At 41.7% G+C, this 25,174-nt stretch overlaps 1 protein-coding gene across 2 annotated transcripts in view; it reads right to left on the bottom strand.

Annotated features, from left to right (window-relative positions):
- CFAP61 (cilia and flagella associated protein 61) overlaps positions 1-25,174 on the bottom strand; it is a 209,196-nt gene that overhangs the window by 25,002 nt on the left and 159,020 nt on the right. For both annotated transcript variants that reach the window (XM_043544114.1, XM_043544115.1), the window contains exons 23-25: positions 24,110-24,437; positions 18,693-18,784; positions 13,204-13,409 (exon numbers count right to left, since the gene is read on the bottom strand). In XM_043544114.1, the coding sequence (XP_043400049.1) occupies positions 13,204-13,409; positions 18,693-18,784; positions 24,110-24,437 (626 nt within the window). The remainder of the gene's footprint in view (positions 1-13,203; positions 13,410-18,692; positions 18,785-24,109; positions 24,438-25,174) is intronic.

Raw genomic sequence — 25,174 nt, 5'->3', positions numbered from 1 at the left:
GAGCTGGCTGAAGCCACTGTGCACACGGTGGTTTATATACATTAATGATGTTTAGCTTGCCGATGTGCATGGAGACTATAGTTGTTTCTTTGTGCGCTATAGGAGGAAGGACCACATATTTGTTGATTTACCGCTTTATGTAAATTGCAAGCCCATATTTTGGGTGGTAATTGCTGGCTATGAATTTATAGCCATTGATTTTGTACAACATGCTTTTTCTTCATTTGCAACATGGGTCTCCTGGAAGGTGAGAGCAGTGATGTTGGTCGTCTTTCTCTAGGTAGTCACATTTGGACTGTGAGAGGCCTTCAACATTCAACGGGCAGATCTTTACCCCAAGTCCGATCTGCCTAGTATGTTGGCCCTGAAAGGGGAGGCTTATCCTGTGGCTCTTTCGACTGGGAGGTCCACAGTTGACATTCGGTCAATGGTTTGTTGACATTAGTCATGGTTTCGAACTTAACAAGGTGGACTGTGTGAAGGTTGTTATCTTCCACCCCCTCATCTTCCACATTCCACTGAGGTGACACTGAATTGATAAACAGTTCCTTTCTTCTATACAAATGGCCCGTGAATAGCTTCATGTCTCCCAGGACAACTGGAGCAATCTCCAGACCATTAATGTCCGTAGTGCTCTTCAAGGCAAACCATCCTTTATCCAATAAGATAACTAGAGCTGAATTCTGTAAGATCCTAGCATCATAGACCTTTCCAGATCACCCTTGCATTGTCCACCACATATGTCTGTAAACCTGTCACGGTGGTTGGCAAGCCCTTGGCGAACCATGGAGAAATACACCTTTTGGTTTATACATTCTGAGTCCTGGTTGGGGGGAAATAATGGGCACATCGTCCCATCAGTTGCCCCCACACAGTTTGGAAACTCCATATGTATAGAGATTTCAATAATCTCCTGAGCATTAGTAACTTTATAACCTAGTGCAACAAGACCTTATGCATGGTATCACACATCTGTATGACAGTGGCTCCAACAGTCAATCTCCCTACATTGAATAGGTTGGCTATGGACCAGTAGCATTAGGGGGTGGCTAGCTTCCAAATGACAATGGCGACCAGCTTCTCCACAGTTATGGGGCACCACATGTTGGCACGCTGCCTTTGTAGCTCTGGGGCTAATTCAGCACATATCTCAAAAAAGGCTGCCGTTGCCATCCTCAAATTCTCACACCACTGCTGCTCATTCCAGGTCTGCAGAATGATCCTTTCTCACCAGTCGAAACTGGTTTCCCAATTCCAGAAATGGTGCTGCACACTCTGAAGCTGCTCAAGGAATAGCTCCTGTAAGATCAGTTGCTTGGTGATGTCCTCTTCTTCCTCCTCCTTGTCCCACTTTCTCTGTCACCACTACTAAAACTCCTGCTGCTGCTGGAGGAACTGGTTGTTGTTGCCAGATCATCTGCTTGGTGGTGTGGTGGGCAAAGTCCAAAAAGGCACATCAGAAAAAAAATAATTCCAACTATACATATAAAATGACGGGGTCTAAATTAGCTGTTACCACTCAAGAAAGATCTGGCAGCCATGGTGGATAGTTCCCTGAAAATATCCAGTCAATATGCAGCAGCAGTCAAAAAAGCTAACAGAATGTTAGGAACCATTAGGAAAGGGATAGATAATAAAACAGAAAATATCCTAATGCCAGTATACAGATCCATGGTACGCCCAAACACTGAATACTTCGTGCAGTTCTGGTCACTCCATCTCAAAAAAAGATATATTAGAATTGGAATAAGTGAAGAGAAGGGCAACAAAAATGAGTATGGAACAGCTTCCATATGAGAAAAGATTAAAAAGACCGGGACTGTTCAGCTTAGGAAAGAGACGACTAAGGAGGGATATAAGAGAGGTCTATAAAATCATGACTGGTGCGGAGACAGTGAATAGGGAAGTGTTATTTACCCTTTCACGTGACAAGAGCTAGGGGGTCACCCAATGAAATTAATAAGCAGCAGGTTTAAAACAAACAAAAGGAAGTACTTCTTCATACAATGCAGTCAACCTACAATTGAACTCGTTGTCAGGGGATGCTGTGAAGGCCAAAATTATAACTGGGTTAAAAAAAAGAATTAGATAAGTTCATGGAGGACAGGTCCATCAATGGCCATTAGACAAGATGATCAAGGGTGCAACCCCATGCTCCGGGTGTCTCTAAACCTCCAACTGCCAAAAGCTGGGACTGGTCGACAGGGGATGGATCACACGATAATTGCCCTGTTCTGTTCATTCCCTCTGAAGCATCTAGTGCTGGCCACTGTCAGAAACAGGATACTGGCCTACATGGACCATTAGTCTGTCCCAATATGTCCGTAGTTATGGTCTTATGTGCATCTACCACACTACGCTGGTGCACCCTTGCAAAACATCCATACTATCTGTCTGTTAATAGAAAGAAAAAAGGAAAAAATCTTAAACTCTGAAACTGCATAGCTCTGTCAGATCCAGTGCTGGCTGGTTTAACCATGAAAACTAAAAGCATTATTCCCTTGAAAAAAATGTAGTTCAAAGGTATTGGAAGCTTTTACTGAGCTGTGGAAGTACTATACCCTACAGTATCTTTAACTCAATAAAAGTTTCCAGTGCTTTCAACATACAGTATTCTAAAGCATCTTCTAATCAAGTGACTATGGAAATGCAGCCAGATGATCGTATGCTGTTTTGCAATTACTGCTTAGACAGTTCATGAATTTAAAGTCTTAAGAACATCAGTCTTTTAATACATACAGCCAATACCAGAAGAGAAATTGCAAGAAATATTTGCTACTTCTCTGTCATTTAGCTGTGCAAGTCCACTGGGCCAGGCCACTCAGATCTGGGGACTGATTCAAAGCCCACTGAAATCAATGGAAAGACTCCCGTATATTTCAGTAGGCTTTGGTTGTGGAAGGGATAGACAACCACCTTACCAGAATAGGGTATGAAGCCTCTCAGAGACTGGCGGACAGATCTCAAGTCAATGGCAAGACTCCACGCTCCAGCATGTCTTCACTGCTCATCAGGCCCATCTTTACCCAGGCAGGAGCCACTGGGGCTGGAGTCTCTTCTTGGCTGACAACTCTGAAACAGTTAGTTGTCACTCAGGGAGACTGATGTAGCCCCTTTAGGGTCCCCCAGGCTGCCTGCAATCAGGAGAACCAACCCCACCACCTGGACTTTGAAGAGGCGCTGCACATGCTCAGGGCCTCCCTGACACCACTCCCAAGTGCCCAGTAGGGAATGAGTCCATGACTTCCCGTGCAGAAGAGGCCAATATGGACAGCCAGATCCAGACTACACAGCATGGATGAGACATGTCACAACTCTGAGGAACTGCAGAGGCTTCTGTGGGTGCAGGGCCATGAGCTTTGCCTGCTCTGTGTTGTGGAAGCTGCTAGGTTCAAGATTTAACCAAATTTACTTAGGTTTGACATGGTAACTAAACTTAAGAGATCAGAATTCTTAGTAGATTGTAGAGCCACAAAAGAGTTCTTTTGGGATGAAATGCATCTGCCAGAGAAAGGCCACACAAGCCCTCTGTGCTGATCCAGAGCTGTGATGCCTGTTCAGGGAAGGGGACGCGGATACAGCAGCTGTACAAAGGAGACCTCTCTCCCCCCTTCACTGAGGAAGTGGGCTCCACGTTAGTGCTGAATAGGCCAGCATGGAGGGAAGTGTTGGGTGTGGGGTAGTTTTGTAGTCCTGGATTGCTGAATATGTTGATCTAGTGCTGGAAACCCCATCTGGGGCTTGGAGGGACAGCAGCTGCTTTTTCAGTCTCTAGATTGGAAGAGCATTCATGGAAACGCTGCACTTGGTGTCCCATGGCCTGCCCCTGGGCTAAAGGATGGACTCACCACAACCCCACTTAGTTTCCTGCACAAAGCAAATTTACTCATGCTTGTGTGTGTGTGGAGGGGGGATTTCATCCTTGATTTGTATGTGCAACTGTCAGTTGTCACTCAGGCAGAACTCCTGTTGAAATCAATTGGAGTCTTGCCTGGATGCGGAGTACAAGATTTATCCTGTTATTAGCATTAGTGGCAGTTTCATGCACACATCAGAAAGAGGCTACTTCTTAGAGCTAGCAGGATCTTGAGGGCTTGTTGTTAATGTTAATTTGAAAACTGCGCTGGCACATTATGTTCAGGAAATCCAGTACCACAGGGTTAACCATCCGCCTTTTTACTGAATGCAAGGCAGTGAGGAAATTCATTGCTAGGTGCTGCCTCTAATTATTTAAAAGATAATTTGCATGTTACACAGAGACAAATTATCTCCCAGGTGACAGCTGTTTCACTGTGTCCATTCCTGGCAATGGATGTCATGCCGGGAAAATCTGAATAGACACAAAGGGATTAAAACAGAGCTAGGATTTTCTTGCCTTACAGTAAGGGACTTCCCCAAGTCAGAGTTGTCATAAAAAAACAGAGAGAGAAAATACATATTGCAAAATTACAGTAAGTATGAGAAATGTAACTGATTAGACTGTGAGCACTTCTGTAGGCCTACTTCTCATCCACTAGGGTCTCTTTACACCACTCTGACCATGTAAAGGGGCCTTAAAATGGGTGTAAATGTAATTTACTCAATGAAAATGAGACTCTTGTGCTTTCTGACTGCAGTAACGTAAAGTTATTATTTTTTCCCCTCTCTCTCTCTCTCTCTCTCACACACACACACACACACACGCACACACAGAATTTTTTCTTTGGATCAAAGCCTCAAGACTTGAGAATCTCACAAGAGATGCAGAAACATAACGTTTTATGTTTTGTTTCTTTCTAATGGGTAGGTTTTAAAAAGATATATATATATACTTTCAGAGTTCTATGCAAGTGACGTATTCTAAGGGAAGATGCGTGACTGACAGGGATATCGGGGACAGTTGCAGATTGCCCTGTCTCAACAGAATGATTTATTATAGGCAAAGCAGGTAACAACACCTATTACTGAAGTTGCCCGACACTTCCCATTGTAAGATCCTCTTTTTAGTTGCTTATAATTTTGCCAAACTTTCAACATTTGTGCTGAATTCTTCTATATCCGTTGTCGGTTAGGACTGAAGTTTTTGGAAAATTTCAGCCAAAACAGTTCAGCCATTTCCAAGAATGAGATGAAGGAAAAATACTTGTTTTGCCCATGTTAAACATTTCTGGCAACCTTTTCTTGAGACGCTTCAGTGCCTCATGCTTTGGGGCAGAGCCTTGAAATTTGGCAGAGGCATGACACCGAGGATAATACTACCACCACCCGCACTGGGGTGTTGTGAAAATAAATTAATTAATGTTTATGAAGCACTCCGATACTCTAGTGATGAGTATCACAGAAAAGCCCATGACAAAATTAATAATTCTGTCTTCAGAGCAAGGTTTGAACAGTGTGAAGTAAATAAGGCCTGGGGCCACACAATGAACAATGAGGGGAAAACAAAATATTGAAAAGCTGCTCATTAAGGGAGCAATGTCTATCCTGTCCATGGAATGAGGTGGGGTCCTGTGGAAAAAATAGTAAGTCATCATGTGTTTAAAGACTGTATCATAATGCTTACACAGGAGGCTGAATTAAGGTTGCAGAAGGAACCTGAATACGGCATATTCTAATTCTGGAGTTCTTAACTTTGCAACCTTAATGATGTTCTTCGAATGAAATTTTTTATGTGAGTGTGTATGGTGTGATTTATAAAATATCTAAAAGAATATACTAATAATTATGGAGACTTTGTGCTCCTAATTTTGTCCTCATTCACTAAGTGTCATCAGGCATGAATTCACTGGTACATGTACAGATTAGGAAAGTGAACTAACACCACCAATTACTCTCCTCTTGATTAAACTTTATGTTCACCTTCTGCAACAAGTCAACAGCACTGAAGTTGACAGAAGATTAAGATATTTTCAAACTTTTCAAAAAATAAACAAAAGGATTACTCAGAAGATGTAGCAATACTTCCTGGAACAAAAGTGACCTTAGACTGTGTTCTGTGGCTGGATAGCTCCGTTATAAAATGGCAATAGTATATCATAGTCTATGTTATACATTCTCATACACAAGGAATCCACCAATATGGAAACAGGCTACTGGATAACCATGCCCAGCAGCACTTATGTAGGCAACTCACCAAATAGAAATTTTGGCACCTAAGAGTTCCCGCTATATATAGCCAGGATCTGTCCTGCAAGACGGTTGTTCTACCTCCATCTGACAGAAGTAGCTGCCTGTGCCATATTGCTTTGAGGAAGGCCTGCCACTTTGGTTTTTGCAGACAATTTGTTTCCATCTTTTTCTCTCTTGTTATATCTTCTCTATTGCCTCAGACCTCCCTCTTCCCTGGCAGGCCGTAGAGGAATAGACTACAGTGGGAGGAGGCAAGAGCAGTTGAGTTCTGTCTCCTAGTGTCTCATTCCCCCTGCTGCAGTAGACTGTCTTGCCCTTGGCTCCTCAACAAGTAATTTGAGCATGTGGCTTAGATCCTGGTGTGAATGAGTTTCAGCCACCAGATAATCCATGGTTACATGGAGAAAGGCAAGACCTGTGGGACATGTAGCCAAACCTTGACTGAAGCTGAGGATTCTTCCTGCATGTGTGACTCTCCTGGGATAAGATAAGGTGACCTTGTCTGATCCAGTCACCCCGTTACCTCTATGATACTGGCTGCCCCAAATCCTCCCATTAATGTGTCCACTCAAGGGGTCTTCATCTATCCAGCAATTGAAAATGTACGTCTTATGAAATGTTTGTGCCTTGTCCTTATTTGCAACCCTGACAACTGGCTTGTGGTTTATATGGAGATTCTTTCTGGAGGGATCCCAGCATGAAGTTAAGGACACAGGTGCTTTAGAAGCAAGGGAGACCTATAGGTTGGTGGCTGTAATTACAAAGAAATGACCTACATATTCAGAAAGTTAATGTCTCATCTACCCCAACTATATCTGGAATACAGTGTGCAATGTTGTTTGCACAGTATGTTCAAGGGTTTGTCAAACTGTGGAGGAAGACAGCAAAGTTAATTGGATGGAGCAGGGGGAGGATCTGCCTTCTGGGCATAGACTTCAAGAGTCAAATTTGTTAAGCCTTGAAAAAGGGTGATTGAGAGGGGACTTAAGCCTTGTGTAGAAGTACTTGATGTGCTTGTACAAAGAATCTAGGGCAAGACCTGTTCACACTACAGGCTAAAGGTACAATACAAGACCAAGAATTAAAGCTCAAAGAAGTTTAGACCAGATACCCATTAAGGCTTATTTCAAAAGGTTATTAGCGTGTGCCTGTGGGGGGTGGGGGTGGGGGTGGGGAAGGCTGCCAGGGTGATCTGTGCAAGAACAAAGTAAACAATGCTGTTCTCTGATGACAGTTGAGAGCCTTTGCTATGATGAATAATTAGCCATCTCTTGCTCTGTCTCTCTCTCACTTCCTTTTACTGGTAATTCCTTCTAAGCAGTAGGCTACAATTACTGTTTTTCTCAGTCACAGATTTTCCTAAGTGAAGTTTGAACCACTGCATTTTGGACCAGGGGTAGGAAGCCCTGACTGGAGCATGCTGTGCCAGTGCCATCTTCTTCCTGTTACTACTTTTACATTCACAGAACGCCTCTATCACCCCCAAAGGATTCAACAGTGCTGAGATACCTGGGGGGTGGAGACACAAAGGTACGCAATAAGGACGCCTTTACTTCAATGAAGGCAAACACCAGCCCCTATGTCATTCCCCTGGGCTTCCCAATGTGAAATCCTGATGCTATGTACAGTGAGAATCCTTTAATTTTTAGGAAGCAAAAACAATTCAACTGGCGTTAGCTGTTGGAATCTATCATAGTGATTTCATTTTGCCCAGCTGTCTGAACACAAGTATACTGTAAACAGTAAGTGTATAGAGACTAGAGCTGGTTGAAAATTTTCTGCTGGAACAATTTTCTTCTGGAAAATGCTGATTCACTGGAACTGAAATGTGCCACAGGAACATGTTGATGCTTGCCAAAAGCTTTGATGGAAACCAGGCAGGAAGTCCAGCTGCCTGGGTTCCCTAGTTAACCAGGCTCCCCAGTTTGCTGGCTGGCTACCTGGCAAGCCTGGATACACAAGCAAGGTGGGCAGCCGCAGAGTCTGCCCTTCCACAAGGTGAGCAGGAGTTGTTCAGGGACTGGACAGCAGGCAAGCCTGCCAGATTTCCAGCTGCCCGGTTGTGGTCTGCCTGGCTGGCTTCCTGGATCCTGGTTGGTGACTGGGCTCCCTGGCCAGCTTGCTGAGAAGCTGGCTAGCAGACAAGCTTTCCAGGTCACCTAATGGTTGAACAATTTTGAAATTATCAAAAGTAAACATTTTGATGAGGTCAAAACAAAATTTAATTTTTTAAAAAAATGAAATTTTGGAATTTTGTTCAGTAGAAAAACATCATAATTTTGAAGTTTTGACATTTTGGAATTTCGCAGGGAATGGGAATTCTGGGATCTGAACAGCTCTAATTGAGACATTTTATTGCTTTGTTTTGTTTTTAATACATGGTGAGAGTTCTCTCCCTCACATGTCCCAGAGTAAATCCAAAAATATGCAGTCAGGAGTGATTCATGCGCTCAATACAGTACGATTTATTCATCTGGTTGTGGATTTTGGCATCCAGAAGAAGACATGTCCTTGGAAAGCTCATCAGTAGCAATTACAAGTTTGATAAAAATTGTAGGTGTAGCATTTCTACCACTAATATAAATGCTGCTGAACCTGTTGTCTGCCTCCTCTCATACAGAAAGCGTGAGCGACCATGTTGCTATTGAAATCATGATTCTGCCATCCACTGCCACTTCTGAGATTACTGCCTTATGATCTCAGCATCACCACTAATACTGCTGGATCTTTACAAGAGAGAGAATGAATCAGTGGATGGAGAAACAGAGGAACCAGAAGGGGTCCTGAACTTGGTTGAGTGGTGTATATGAAACCATGTCTAACATGAAAGACAATAAAACAAGCTAACGATCAGTCCTGAATTGCTGCAGAGCTGTATAGGCACTTTAGAAAGCAGCAGAGGAAAAGGGAACAACTGCTGCTTTTGCCAAGGTCAATTGCTAACCATTCATCTTTCCTTTTGCTGCCACTGGTGTGAACCTTGCTAGCATGTCTAACAACAAGTGACACTGTAACCATGTCTGGGCCATAACAAAGGCAAAAGTGTCGGGAACAATTCGTGGTTCATGATAAAGATGTGGCCACAGCTGCGTGCACACACACTAACACAAATATAAGCAATTAAAAAAAGACTGATGACATCTAACTACAACCAGATTATTGAGTCATTTTCATGGTAAATCTAAAAATGTACTAACTGAGCAGTATCAGTGAAAATGTAAAGAACGTTGCCATCTTAGTCCATCCCTACTATAGTGATCTTATTCTCCCTCAGTATCTTATTCTTTAGCTGCTATTGGTAGTGCACTCTTTATTTTAACTTTACATTTTCTATGTGCCATACCTTTTCCGTAAATCAAAATTAACCTTTCCTGTAAATCAAAACCAATCTCTGACATATTAATAAATCAGAAACTTCACAATCCTCTATGTAGATTGCCATAGGAAAGACTTACCTAGAGAAAAATGTTTCGTACTTGGAACATAGAAACATTGACCTGGAAACTAAAAAATGTACGAGTTCAAGTAATACATTACTGAGGGTTTTTTTCATCTGGTTCAACCCTATCTTCCTGCACAGGATAGGGAGAACAGACCAGCCAAATAGATAAGTGCCAGAATATTTACATGGAAGAGAGCTATTAGGAGGAGAAATCATACCCCACACAACTGAGGGTCCTTGACAAGATGTAGGTCCAGTCCTGGCTAAGGGAGCGTGAATCCTTTTCAAAGGACTTCACTATTTAAGGAGACACTTAGTAACATGTTCCTCCCCAAAATGAACACAAAAAAACCTTCCACCATTAACTGAAGAGGATGATGTATGCCAGCTAACAAATGTACATGGCATTATGTGGCCCAGTATTCTCATGCAAAACAGCACCTAGCACGGTGGTGTTCTATTCAGTGACTAGAGCTTCTAGCCACTACGGTAATACAAATAACAACAACAACATTAATTATAATAATAATAAAGCGGGCTGGTATCAGACAGCTTGGGAAAAACAACATACTGCCTGAACAAGAGGCAAAAACCTGACTACTGGCAGACATGAAACTGCCCTGACTGCTTGTAGAAATGTAACTTCAAGACCCACAGGGTGGCAATACCAGATTAGTTCACTGGTCCATCTAATCTGATTCTGCCCCTGAAGTGGCTAGTATCTAACGTTTAATAGGCAGGATAGCCTTGTCCTTAATGCATCTCCGCAACTGTGCAATGCTTAATATGTGCAATAAAGTACTTCCTGAAAGAGGGAATCAGTCTTACGCTCTGAAGTATCTGATCTGGTTACTCTCTTATCATTGTTTCAGGCTGCACAACTGAAATTATTATCCATCTTCAAAGACAACATATTTTCTTAAAATAATTTAAGGCTGTAAATGCTCATTTGTTCTTTAGTAAAAAGCCTTATTGGAACCTTGCAATTATATTAAAAACAAATAAAACAAAACAAAACTGGAAGCCAGGAAATTCTAAGTGAGGGTTATATTTACATTTTTGAAAGTCTGGTTCCTGTGATTTTCAGGAAGCATTCCCACATCCCCATGTTTATCTGTGCACAACTGCTTTGGTACATTAAGGAAGAGGGCTTTCAAAGTCTTTGAAATCAGCTGGAGTGCAGAAGTTGGGAAATACACATGCTGATTGCGAAATTTCTAAAGTTTGTAAAGAGCTCACAAGTGTCTGAGAAGTTCAAAAGATTTTGAGTATCTCCAACATGAACCATGCAACAATCCAAAAATAAGCACACAGAACCATATGAATTACTAGACTGGATCAGACATGCGGTCCTTCTAGACTAGTGACTCAGACAGTGGCCAGCACCAGATGCTTCAGAGGAATATGCAAGAAATCTGGAATAACCTGCTCATAGGGAAAGTTTCTTCCTAACCCTCAATAGTCAGTATTTGTTTCTGCCCTGAAACAGGGAGGTTTATATCCCTTCCAAAACTCTTGGTTTTTAATTCTTATTATTGTATCTCTGGATATTCTTGCTATCAATATAAATGTCCAATTCTTTTTTGAATCCTGCTAAGCTTTTGGCCTCAGTGTTATCTTGTGGCAGTGATTTCTACAAGTGAATTGTGCGCAGTGTGAAAAAATATTTCCTTTTTCACTTTTCAATTTCATAGAACACCCTCTTTGTTCTTGTGTTTGGAGAAAAGGAGAACAGAGGTTTCCAATCAACTTTCTAAATACCATTTTTTATATCTTTATCCCTCTTATTCATCTCCTCTCCAAAGTACACAGTTCCAGTCTTTTCACTCTCCCTTTGTAAGAATTTTCCCATGCCTCTAATGATTTTCCCTGCCCATATCCGAAGCCCTCCCTTTCTGACAGATATTGAAGATATTGAATCAAGGTGACTAGAACTGAATACAGCTATCCTGGTAAGGGCTCACCTTTGATTTACATAATGGCATTGTAATATATACAGTATTATGCTTTATCCCATTTTGCTTTTTCAACTGCTACTGCATATTGAGTGGAGATTTTTCACTGAACAGTCTTCTGTCAAGACCTGGTCTTTTTCTTGAGTTGTTGCAGCTAATTTAGCATCCATTAAGGTGTATGAGTAGTTCGGATTATTCTTTCCTATGTTAATTATTTTACAGTTGTCAACATTAAATTTCATCTGCCACCATGCTGCCAGTTCACAAGCTTGGATACATCCTGTGAAATTACTCTCTGTCTTGTCTAGTCTTGACTCACCTAAATAATTTTGTTTTATCTGCAAATTTTGCCACCATCTGCAAATCATTTATAAATATACTAAACAAGACCGGATTGACTTTGGAACCTGTTGGCACCCCACTGTTAACCTTTTACCATAATGAAAATTTACCATCCACTCCTACTCTTTCTTTTTTGTCTCTTACTCAGTTTCTGTTCCAGGACAGTATTTGGTGCCTCTCATTCCATGACTACTTAGGTTCTTTAGTAGACTTGTGAGGCATTTTATCAAAGACTTTTAAAAAGTCCAAATAAATGATGTCAACTAGTTCTCTTTTATCCACTATTTTATTGACATCATCAAAGAATTCTAATAAAGTCCTGATGCATAACTTTCCTTTGCAGAAGCTGTCTTCAAAAGCACTGGCTCTGACTGAGGACTACTAAATAAAATAAATTTGCAGTGTCTGTAGGCCAAGGCACTTCTGAAATATGACACTGCAAAAAAGCATCAGAAGACTTCAAAAACACTTTCTCTCATTTTTCAGACACTCATATCCCTGAAATACCTTGTTCAATAAGAGAAAAATTTCCAAAATCCACAAAAAATTCTCTGGAAGGAGACATAAGAAACGGAAATAACCAGGCCTCTTTTCCAAAACAGGGTTTACTGTCTTTTATCATTTGATAGAAGAATTTTGGAACTGGGCTCTGCCTCAAATTCTTAGTCCAAACGACTTCCTCATACCTAACCACAGATGGCACAAGCAGATCAGCTTTCTAGAGAATCTCTATAACCATCCCCTTGCTGAGAACTGGTATGGGAATCTCTGTTGTGCGTCCAGGCACAGTTTGCCACCCAGGACATGGAAAGTCTACAGGGGAAAGTCCATAGAGTCTGTTACATTGCCAGGTAAGCAGCCACAAACTAATCAGTGCAGGAATGTCATAACTAGACCCAATTCCACACATAACACATTACTTCAAATATTTGCAATGACCTATGACTAAAAACTGTTTCATGAAATTCAACCAAACTTTACATACACATTCTCCTTTGCCTTCCAAGTAAGTTAGGTAATTTTGAGGCCAAATTAATTTTCCAAGTCCAGGTTTCAGGGGTGCTAAAATTAGGCTTTTTAAATAAAAGGTGGTTGCAACCTTCATAACACAGCGGTTATCACTCATCTATAATAAAATTTTGGGAGCAGAAAGAAAGTCTCTGAAATACTTTTGCTGTTAGACAGCAATGAATGACTTAGCCAACTTACTGAAAGATTTATATACATACATGTGTGTTAAAGAGCCTTAGTTTTCCAGGTATTCCAGGGCAGCAAATAGAGTAGTTAGGCATAGAATACATACTGTGATAAAAGGAAACAATTTTATTCAGAAAGCAGAATTTGCTCCCATCTTACCTATAAAGATCTTTGATCAATCCCTCCTTCCAGCGAGAACAAAGATTATTAAGGACCCGCTCATGCTGGCCAAACAAACAAATGTAGTTGGAGACAGGGAAGGGCTCCTTTGAAAGGCAGGTAATGGTTTCTACCATACTGTACTGGTTCACATGTATCCTGAAGTAATTCCCTTTTGTTGCATCTCCTGTTATGATTTCCATCCCCTGGAACAAAAATAGTATGAATATTAAGAAAACTATTTAGACTGAGGGGACATTCTAATTGGCACATGTATCGTATCAGCTAGCACTGTTGTTACACATCCTGATAGTTACACTAGCTCTTTCTGAAACTAAGAAGATTTTAGTAGCAAATAGCAGCTATAGGAAATGTAGTTTATAAAGCAAGGCGCCTTACTAAAGCTGATGGCACAATCATAGAAATATACGACTGGAAGGGATCTTGAGAGGTCATCTAGTCCAGCCCCCTGATCTGAGGCAAGACCAAGTAAACGAAGACCATTTCTGACAGATGTTTGTGTAATCTATTCTTAAAAACTTCTGACAGGGATTCCTTTGGAAGCCTATTCCAGTGCTAAACTACCCTTATAATTAGAAAGTTTTTTCCTAATATCTAATTTTAATCTCCTTTACTGCAGCTTAAGTCCACTACTTCTTGTTCTACCTTCAGTAGACATGGAGAACAATTGATCACTATCCTCTTTAGAGCAGCCCTTACCATATTTGGACACTGTTATCAGATCTCCATTCCGCCTTCTTTTCTCAAGACTAAACATGCCCAGGTTTTTTAACCTTTCCTCATTGGTCAGGTTTTTTAAACCTTTGATCATTTTTGTTTCCCTCCGCACTCTCTCCAGTTTGTTAATATCTTTCTTAAAGTGTGCAGACTAGACCTGGACACAATGCTCCAGCTGAGGACTCACCAGTGTCCAGCAGAGTGGGACAATTACCTCCCATATCTTACATTCAACACTCATGTTATTACACCCCAGAAAGATATTAGCCTTTTTGCAACTGCATCTCATTGTTCACTCATATTCAATTTGAGATCCACTATAACCCCTAGACCATTTTTCAGCAGTACTATTGCCTAGCCTGTTATTCCCTATTTTGTAGTTGTGCATTTCATTTTTCCTTCCTGAGTGTAGTACTTTGCACCTGCCTTTACTGAATTTCATCTTGTTGATTCAGACCAATTCTCCAAATTATCAAGGTCATTTTGAATTCTAATCCTGTCCTCCAAAGTGCTAGCAACCCCTCCAAACATGGTCACAGTCATAAATTTTATAACCACTCTCTCTAATTCATTATCCATGTCATTAAAAAATATTGACTGTACTAGACCTCAAGACAGACCACTGCAAGATCCAATAGACACATTCCCCCAGATTGACAGCACCCATTGATAACTGCTCTTTGAGTACGTGCTTTCAATCAGTTATGCATCCACTTTATAATAATTTCATCTAGACCACGTTTCCCTAATTTGCTTATGAGAAAGTCATGTGGGCATGAGTCAATCATCATGATATATCACGTCTATAGCTTCCCATCTATCCACTAGGCCAGTATCCCTGTCAAAGAAGGGAATTAGGCTGGTTTGGCATGATTTGTTCTTGACAAATCCATGTTGCCTATTACTTACACCCTATTATCCCCTAAGTACGTACAAACTGATTGTTTAATAATTTGTTCCAGTAACTTTCCATTATTGAAGTTAGTCTATAATTTCCCAGGCTCTCTTTGTTCTTTGTTGGTACTATATTTTCCCTTCTCCAGTTCTCTGGGATCTCAACCATTCTCTATGAGTTCTCAAAGATAATCCAAAGTTGCTTAACTAGTTCCTTAAGTATCCTAAGATCAATGTCATTAGGCCCTGTTGACTTGAATACCTCTAACCTATCTAAATGTTCTTTAACCTGTTCTTTCCCTATTTTGGCTTTTGTTCCTTCCCCCTTGTTAATATGAATTGTGTTGAATATTTGGTCACTATTAACCTTTTTAGTGAAGACTGGAGCAAAATAGGCATTAAACAATGTAGCCTGCTTGATGGCATCAGTTATTAGCTCTCCTTCCCCACGAAGCAGAGTACTTACACTTTCCTTCATCTTTTTCTTGCTCCTAATGTATTAATAGAATGTCATCTTATTACCTTTTATATGCCTCTTGCTAGGTGTACCTGAGGCCTTCTGATTTCGTGAATTAGCCTTTTTGATTTTGTCCCTGCTAATCCTTTGTATTCTTCTTCAGCAGTCTATCTATGTTTCCACTTTTTGTAGGACTCCCTTTTGATTTTCAGGTCATTAAAGACTTCCTGATGGAGCCACGTTGGCTTCTGACTACTCATCCTATCTTTCCTTTGCCTCAAGATAGCTTGCTGTTGCTTCTTTAATATTGTTGCTTTAAGAAATTACCAGCTCTTCTGAACTCCTTTCTCCCTTAGATTTTCTTTCCATGGGACCTCACCTACCAGGTCTCTGAATTTGTTAAAGTCTGCTTTTTGATGCCCATTGTCCTTAATCTGCTGCACTCACTTCTTCCTTTCCTTAATATCATGAAATCTATCATTTCATGCTCACTTTCACCGAAACTGCCTTCAACTTTTCAGACTCTCAACCATTTCCTCCCTGTTAGTCAGAATGAAGTCTAAAAATGGCCATTTGCCTGCTGTGGCACCTCTTTGAAGTCAGTGGGGACCTATATGGTATAGAAGTCTGCCTGCATGAGATCAATTGGAAGATCCGGACTTAAGCTCTTTTATTTACTTTTAATATCAAAAATAGCTTACAGTAACAAGGGACAGTGGATTAAAAAAACTACTATTATGATGCAAGAATAGCCAAGTCAGTAACCAGACAGAAATAAAAGGAAACTCATTTAGCATTGCTAACAGTATAAGAAAAGACACAAAGTCCAGTATTTTAGCATAATTAAATTGCACAAAAATTTAGTGAATTACAAAAGAATGTAAAGGTTAAAACAGGTGCATTGAGCAATTATCTCTTAACCAAGCATTTTGGTTTTCTGCAGCGATTTTGTTGAGCAATGACCTTGATATAAGATTTTTTTTTTCCTGGAGTTGATTTGGAATTGCTATTATCCAAAGATAACAGTGACCTCACATAAATGTTAAACCACATTAGTAAATATTCTCTTTGGTAAATCACTGTTTATTATTACTTTGATATAGTTGTACTAACTTTAGAAATGCATATTACACTTTTAGCCATCCCACTCTATAGGGTTAAACTGTATTTATCAACTACAGTATCTAAAATGATACTTTTGTCTTGACAAACTGCAAGAGCAGTTATCATCTAGTCATGCAATTCTTTCACCATATTAATCTGTTCGGGTGCTACATCTATGTAGGTTTTTCTATGACCTCCATCACTGCAGTACTAGAGCACCTCCTAAAATTACAGAGCCAAATCCTCAACTTGTGTAAATCAACATAGTTCTGTGGAAAATAATGATGCTATGTAGATTTACACCAGCTGAGGATCTGGCCCAAAAAGCGTACAAATGAAGGTATACTTATTGAACTCGCTTTTCCTTCTACTCAGCAGAGGATGCTTATTGTTTCTATTTTGCTTGAATTTTGTGAGAAATAAGCCCGCAGAGCAGCCTTTTAAACTGCCAAAAGGTAGTGTGGTCTAGTGGATGGGGCACTATACTGGGACTAGGAAACCTGGTTCTACTCCCAGTTCTACCGTAGACATGCCACGTGACCTTGGATAAATCACTTACCCACTCTCTTTCGGAGATGCAGTCTGTTTGATCTATTTAAATGGTAAATTCTTCATAGCAGGGACTGTTTCTTACTATATTTTTCTAAAATTCCCAGCACTATGTGACCCCAATCCTCGCTGGGGACTCTAGGCTTTACTGTAAGACCACTACAACTGAAATACTAATGGTGTTGGATGTTAATTCTGGTGTGACTGTGCTTTCTTTCACTTAGCCAAAATCTATCAGCTACCGAATGAATGGACAAAAGATAATCATGCATTTTAAACCTCATATGTCAGTGTTGTGGCCAAATATTTCACAGGTATATTTTGAGCTGTGCTCATGTTCTAGTTTTGTAAAATTAGTTGCTAGGTTACAGCAAGCTCTCTTACTCCCACAGCGTTTTGCTAGTTCTTCTCATTTCTTTCTGCAGTATGTTCTTTGATGATGTACATGAAGTGTTTGGAATGTTTTAAAAGATGTTATCTTTTAAGAGGACTATGAACAAGTCAAAAGGTGCAGTGAAAGAGTTCTAATAATGCTTTTGGTATTTAGAGTAGAGTAGACACTCCTTGTGAGGCCTCCCCCAAAAGGGGCTGTTGTAAGGTTCCTTCTGGATCCATGACACAGAACCCAAAAGAGAGGGGGACCAATGATTTGATTTTCATAGCTTCTTCTAAGTCAGTGGTTCCCAAACTTTAACAGCCCGCGAACCCCTTTCACTAAATTGTGAAATCTCGTGAACCCCCTCCTAAAAATGAACATTTCCAGGGATTTAAGTTTAAATTTCCTCCACATTCCGTAGGGCTCCTGCTGCTGGACCCCACTGACCGCCCTGGTCAACTGAGCTCAACTGAGCTCGGGCTGCAGGTCCCGCTGACCACCGGGGCTTGGGCTGCCAGCCCTGCATGGAACGCTGGGGTTCAGGCTGCCGACCCCACTCACGGGGGCAGGGCTCAGGCTGCCAGCCCCAACTGCCCAGCCCCGCTCTTTCTGGGGTTCAGGCTGCCAGCCCTGCGCGGAGCGCTGGGGTTCGGGCTGCCAGCTCCCCCACTGACGGGGACAGGGCTTGGGCTGCCAGCCCCAACTGCCCAGCCCCGCTCTTTCTGGGGCTCGGGCTGCTAGCCCCGCACTGAGCTCTGGGGCTTGGGCTGCCAGCCCCAACTGCCCTGCCCCGCTCTCCCTGGGGCTCGAGCTGTCTGCCCTGCAACCGGATCTCACCTGTTGCCTCCAATGCCCGGGGTCCTCTGGCCGCCATTAGTGAAATTTTTCTGGCAAACCCCCCCTGTAACGTTCTGCAAACCCCAGTTTGGGAACCACTGTTCTAAGTCTATCTCTCCCCTTTAAACTCTCTGTTCTTACTAAGGATCTCTGAACTTAGGGAACCAAAAACCCCTGAAAAACTATAGGAGTTCTGTTGGCCTCATGCCATGAGTGAAGGTCTTGCACAGATGGTATCTTAGAGAATCAGTCCTTTTAGGTTGCCTGTGTGTATATTGTATTTGTAGTATGCCTGTGAATTTAGGTTTCTGGTAAATGAAAAGCTAAAAATGCCTTAAAGACACTGGTAATAAAGAATCACAGTTCATGGATCTATTGATAAAAGCCCTGATTCAGGAAAGCTTTTAAGCATATACTTAAGTCCATCATTATTCAGGACATTACTCAAGCACATGGTACTTAAGTAATGTCCTGAATAAGAATGCGTTCATGAATCAAGGGCAAAGCAAAGAAAAATTCCGTAATAATACTTACATAATTAGGTTGTGCAATTTGTACATCCAAGCGTGTAGGGATTCCTGGTTTGGAAATATGCAAGTAATTATAACCTCCGGGAAGAACACCTCCTACCACAGAGAAAACAGCTAAGATTAATATCTTTGTTAATGTTGTAAATCACAATTTATTTATTCAGCCAAAAAACAAAACAAGCAAGTTTGACCCAAGTCATATGTTATTTACTAAAGAACTCCTCAGAGAAAAGGAAAATGTTGCTTTTTGATGGCATTCATACTGTGTATGTTTTTGTATTTTTGTGTATTTCAGTGCAATACTCACACTGGGCCAGATTCTGATCCCAGTTATATTGGTGTTAAAATGGAATATAGCTACTGATTTCAGTGGAATTATTCCAGATTTACAACCGTGTAAATGACATCATAATCTGGTCCATTATTAGTAAATAATATATTATTTATATTTCTTTTGGTAACTGATAAGATGTAGTACGCAACTAAAGACAAACTGCGGACAGTGCATCTCAAAGGACACATTTTCAAAGATATGTGCAGCATGTAACTCTTGCAAATAACATACACAAAATAACACAAATATACATCAACAAAGCAATGCATATATATTGCGATATCCTGTCCCTTTAAATGTTTGGACACACTACACTTCCCCCTTCCCAGTGGCCTCACTTTTGTGTTGGTTTTAGTTTGCTGCCAGAATGATAAAGCTACCATCATAGCAGACAGCTGTGTTTCTATCCGTGCCTTCTGTGTCTATCTCCTTCTCTGCTGGGTCCAAATATAACATATTGGTTATAAGGACCTGCTATCCCACGAGTGTCCAGTGCTCCCATTTCCTTAACAAGAAGAAGAAAAAGTAAACAGATAATATTTTAAGAAAGGAAAAAACTTCTCCTAGAAACAAGGTGGCAGACTGCTGCTGCATTGTGCTTCAGGCATAGCTGGAACCAGCCAGCTAGAGAGGAGGAAGTAGGCAATTAGAAGTAGAACAAAGGAAGAGGTTTCTGCCATTGCTGCTGAGCTGCCGGAATTGTTTAAACAGAGCAGTGATGGGTAGGGTTGCCAACCCTCCAGGATTGGTCTGGAGTCTCTGGGATTAAAGATGAATCTGTAATTAAAGATTATGTCATGTGATGAAATCTCCAGGAATACACCCAACCAACACTGGCAACCCTAGTGATGGGGAAAAAAGCAGCCATTTTGGCTGAACCATGTGCAAGCAGGCAGGGAGACAGATTTATCCTGCACTGAGGGCTTCACCCAGCAGAGGGTGCCCAACTGCAGCCAAAGGAAGAATTCTGCATTCTGCAGTGTAGGCACTCAGCAAGCAGAGGTTGATCAAGCACAGATAGCACTCTCGTCAACCCAAAGAAACTTCCAATGAGATGTTTTATCTCAGTTTGATGTATTGGTTACCCATTACTAGCACAGACTACAACAAAGAAAGTGCCAAGGTTGATGCTCTCTCTTGTGAAGGGAATGGTAATAAAAGGTACAGTGTTAGGACATAAGAATCCCCAGTTTACACAGTTCGTGTCAGGTCAATGTGAATTATCTGTGAATCATGGTTGCATCTTACGGGGAATGCGAGTGATCTTCCCAGAATCACTTCAACCTCTGGTTTTAGAAGGTCATCACAAAGATCATTGTGGCATTGTTTGGATGAAGACAATAGCCTAGAGTCATGTCTGCTGGCCAAGGATCAACAAAGACGTTGAGAGGAAGATCAAGTGCTATGCTATGTGTTAGCAAATTCAGCATGATCCTGGCCCAGTTCATCTATATCCTTGGTCTTGGCCTCAGACTCCTTGGACACGTATTCACATGGACTTTGCTGGACCATGAGAAGGTTACATGCTTTTGGTTGTAGTCGATGCCCATTTGAAATGGCCATAAGTTTTCAGAATGACTTCTATTACAGCTACCAAGACCATTGGACACCTTTGTACCTTGTTTAATCAATTTGGTTTATTGTTACAGTTGGTGAGTGACAACTGACCTCTATTGTGTTCTGGAGAATTTCAAAGGTCCCTAGCTTCAAATGGAATGATCACATATGCTCTGTTCCATACCATCCTGCAACAGACACTTAACCATGCCTTAAGAGCTAACAATGTATTTTGAGTCATCAGCAGAAATTGGACAATTTCTTGCTTGTCTACAGAAATGCCCCACATGCCACTATCCAGGAGTCACCTGCAACTCTTTTCTTGAAGCGATCTTTGCATATCTGTTGGGACCTGCTACATCCTGATGGTGCCTCTGGTGCAGCCAAATCCCAAGCTGTGCCTATTGATCAATGACGTGAGACTTGTCAGAATTCTTTTGAAGCAGGAGACTTAGTGTGGACTTGCAAATATGGTTGTGGAATGAAATGGGTACCTGGAGATCTTGTAAAATGCCTGGGCTCTGTTTTGTCTGTGGTGAAACTATCCAGTGGTACTCTATGGATTAACATATGGATCAATTGCAGTCTCAGCAAGTACCAAAATCCGAGCATGTTCCAGTAGGATTTTCTGTTCCTCTGATTGAATCATCTCCAGTTAAAACTACTAATTTTGATGGCTTGGTGGAAGAAACTTTGGTATCTGGTCTAGCTGATTCCTTACCAGGTCCAATTGATTCCTTATCATCAGCTGTTCCTGTTGTTCAGCACACTGCCCCACCACCATCACCACGTTATCACAAAAGAGTGTGAACATCGGTGGTGCATCTGAATTTATAAATAGTTTAGTTAGTGATTTGCTATTCCAGGGCAGAATAATCCCATGCAATTTAAAAGTCTGAGGTAGGCCACCTGTAACCTCTAACTAGGTATTAGAGTGTTTTTTGTTAGTCATGTAAATGATAATGTATATATGTTTGTGAAGTTCTTTAAAGTAGGGTGGAGGAATGTGATGTCCTGTCCCTTTAAACATTTGGGCGCTCTGCAGTCCCCTTGCCACAGTGAAAAGCCTCACTTTCCCATTGGTTTCCGTTTTGCTGCCAGAACAATAAATCTACCACCACAGCAGACAGCTGTTTTTCTATCTGCTCCCTCTGTGACTATCTCCTTCTCTGCTGGTCCAATTATAAAATATATCAGACATACTACATGTGCAAATAGATCAGAGGACACATTATACTTGCAATTACCCCATTTGCATATACTACTGTGATTTTTTATGGGCCCAAAGGCCTGCACGCATTGGCTGAAATCATGCCTGTACATAGGGCCAACACCACAGGCTCTGTGAACCAGTTAACTCAGACTTGAGTGCTAGTGCTGGCTCTCTGTGTAGGGGTGAATTTCACACAATGTGATTGATCCATTGCAAAGGATTTTGAAAGTTTGGCCCCCAAAATGTCAGCTACCCAGTTTGTTTCAGATTAACTATATTTTGGAAATCTCACAAGTATGAGCATTTTTTTACAAAATTTCTGTTACCTCCAGGATTTGGCTCGATGTGAAATAACATGAGAATAGAATTTCTTGGTATATTCTGAACCTTCTGTTTTGGGACTAAACCAGGAAGTGCAGAGACACACTAAAATGTAACCTTCTATGTGTTACTAGGAATCATTTATCAGCAGATTTCAGCATCAAAACTGATTCCTTTGGGGCAAGATTAGAGAAAAAGTTGTTATTTTATTGAACTTGTTGGCTCCGTCCCTAATAAGAACAAGGATAAATCACAGATAGAAAGAAACTGAGTTGTTTCATAAGAGTTTGTTGCTGACAATTAGATCATGAATATGAAATTCTCAGAAAATTCAATCAGTCAAAGGCAGTGGTGAGCTGGAGCCGGTTTGCACCGGTTTGCTAGAACCGGTTGTTAAATTTAGAAGGCCTTTTAGAACCAGTTGTTCTGCGAGGGACAACCAGTTCTAAAAGGGCTTCTAAATTTAACTTGGCAAAAGTGGCGCCTTAGGTGCCGACTCCACGGGTGCTCCAGCCCTGGAGCCCCCACGGGGAAAATTTGGTGGGTGCAGAGCACCCACCGGCAGCTCCCCGCCCCACCTCACCTCTGCTGTGCCTTCATCTCCTCCCCTGAATGTGCCGCCCCGCTCTGCTTCTCCCCCCCCGCAGCTTCCCGCGAATCAGCTGTTCGCCAGGAAGCCGGGGCAGGCTGAGAAGCAAGCCACAGCTTCCCGCTCAGGCCCAGGGAGGCAGATCAGAGGTGAGCTCGGGCGGGGGGAGGGGGCGTGAGGAAGGCCGTCCGCGCCACAGCAGGTAAGCCGGGGCGAGGGGGGGCGGCGCAGGGGAACCGCTCCCCACCCCAGCTCACCTCCACCACCCTCGGCCTGAGCAGGAAGCCGCGGCCTGCTTCTCAGCCCTCCCTGGCTTCCGCCAAACAGCTGATTCGCGGGAAGCCGGGGGGGGGGCCGCGGAGAAGCAGAGCGGGGAGGTGGGTTCAGGGGAGGAGGCGGAGCGGAGGTGAGGTGGGGCTTGGTACAGGGTGGGGAGCTGCCAGTGGGCATCCACCAATTTTTCCCCGTGGGTGCTCCAGCCCCGGAGCACCCAGGGAGTCGGCGCCTAAGGCGCCACTTTTGATGTGATCAGTAGGGGGAGTGGCCGCTCCCCCTGCTCCCCCCCTAGCTATGCTCCCCCACCCCTAGGAGCCAGAGGGACCTGCCGGATGCTTCCTGGGAGCTGCCCCAGGTAAGCACCGCCGGGACTCCCCACCTCGCCCCCCGGCAGGTGCCTCTGGCTCTTAGGGGTGGGGTGGGCACCCACTACGGTGGCCCACGAGACCCTCCTGCCTGGTTCTGGGGGCAGTCAGGGGACAGGGGAGGGGGCTGGATGGGGCAGGGGCGTCAAGGAATGTGGGGGGGTTGGATGGGGCAGGAGTCCCGGGGGGCAGGGGTGGGCAATGACCCCCTCGTGGGGTGAGGAGGGAACCCATTGTTAAGATTTTGGCAGCTCATCACTGGTCAAAGGTGTAAACTGCAAGGTTGGGAGAGGCAAATCTGAAAGATTTCAAGTACTGTAGGCTAAAAACTTGTATGTGTTGTTACAAGCTAAGTATAAGTGGTCTAATTAGCTGCACTACATGTTCTCATCAAACAGTGTTAAGCTAGACACACCTTTATCATCAAGAAGTGAGTCTAAGGATAGAGATGAAGAATTAACAGCAAACAAATGGAACAGAGAACAAGTTTGATGGTAGTGAAAGTGTGAGGACATGGAGTCTTCCTTCACTAGCATGGTTAACTATAAATAAAGTAACATTACACCTGCTGCAGGTACCCATCAGCTCAGGTGTACAGCATAAAATTTACTACAGTTCAACAATTTGTTACTTAATATTTACTTATACAAAAAATACCAACAATAATAATATAATTCATGCCATACTATGGCATTGTGTACTACAGAAGAAAGTATTGAAGAAAACATAGAAGTGTAACAGACTGAAGAATTTGTTTTTGACACACCTTGAATTTTACATCCCTTGTACATAGGGATGAGTCTATCCAGATCTTCTGGTGGCTCAGAAACTGGCTCAAGAGTTGGATCAAAGAGATTCAGCATAGCTGCAGCAAGCTGGAAACCGATCTCTTTTGAACTGAAATTGCTGTGTGTCCATTCATTTGCATAATATATATTGGAGAACTTGGTTAAAGGACCTGCTGCTCTGATACTAACGTCATTAGTATGGAAGTTGGCATCAATAACAAGTCTTCCATCATAAACAAGGCACGCGTCATTAATCGCCTTGAAGGTTTCATAATCCACTCCTTTGTTGGAAAAGTTAAAGAATGCCTAAAAAGATGTAATAAGTGTAGGTCATACTACATTAGTCATTGTCTAATACAATAAATGAGGTTGTGTGACTCATTATTTCATGTGATTTATTTATTTTACAAACTACAGCACAAAATACAACATGACTTTGTATACCCTGATGTGGCCTATTGACCAAATTTTGAGATTAATTAAAAGTAAAAGGGACGCAAAGAGCTGAGATTTATTGAGCTAAGAGTATTCATAATTTCCTACTTTCTAGTTAAAGAGATGTACTGTATTTTAATAGCTATATATTATTTAGTACTTTAAATATCCTGAACTTAAGTACATATTTTATCTTTGTCATTACAAGTATATGATAAAGAACACAAGGCTTTACAAAACTCTCCCCCACACAACATACAAGCCAAATTTAAAAACAGTGTACTTGAAAATAACACAATTTCATTTCTTTGAAAGGGTATTTGTTCATTACACATATTTTTGTACGCTAAAGCTATAATATTTATGAGAAACCAAAACTATCATGTTTGTCAGATTAGTTTGTATACTCTGTAGATACGATGATATTCTATTTTTCAACTAACAAATGTTTGGGTTAATTTCAAACATTTATTAGTACATGAAGATGAATGATAAAATACAAACTAGTTAAGTAAAAGATTTTTCCATCAGAATTATGAGGTGCTAGCTTTCTATTTAAGTTTTCTTGATTATATGTCGTGTTCTTTCTTCAACAAGGTTTGCATCTC

This window comes from Chelonia mydas, chromosome 3, assembly GCF_015237465.2.
Source record: "Chelonia mydas isolate rCheMyd1 chromosome 3, rCheMyd1.pri.v2, whole genome shotgun sequence".
In the NCBI taxonomy this organism is placed as follows: Eukaryota; Metazoa; Chordata; order Testudines; family Cheloniidae; genus Chelonia; species Chelonia mydas.
The sequence above is the reverse complement of the archived record's forward strand: the minus strand, read 5'-3'. Positions and strand labels throughout refer to the sequence as shown.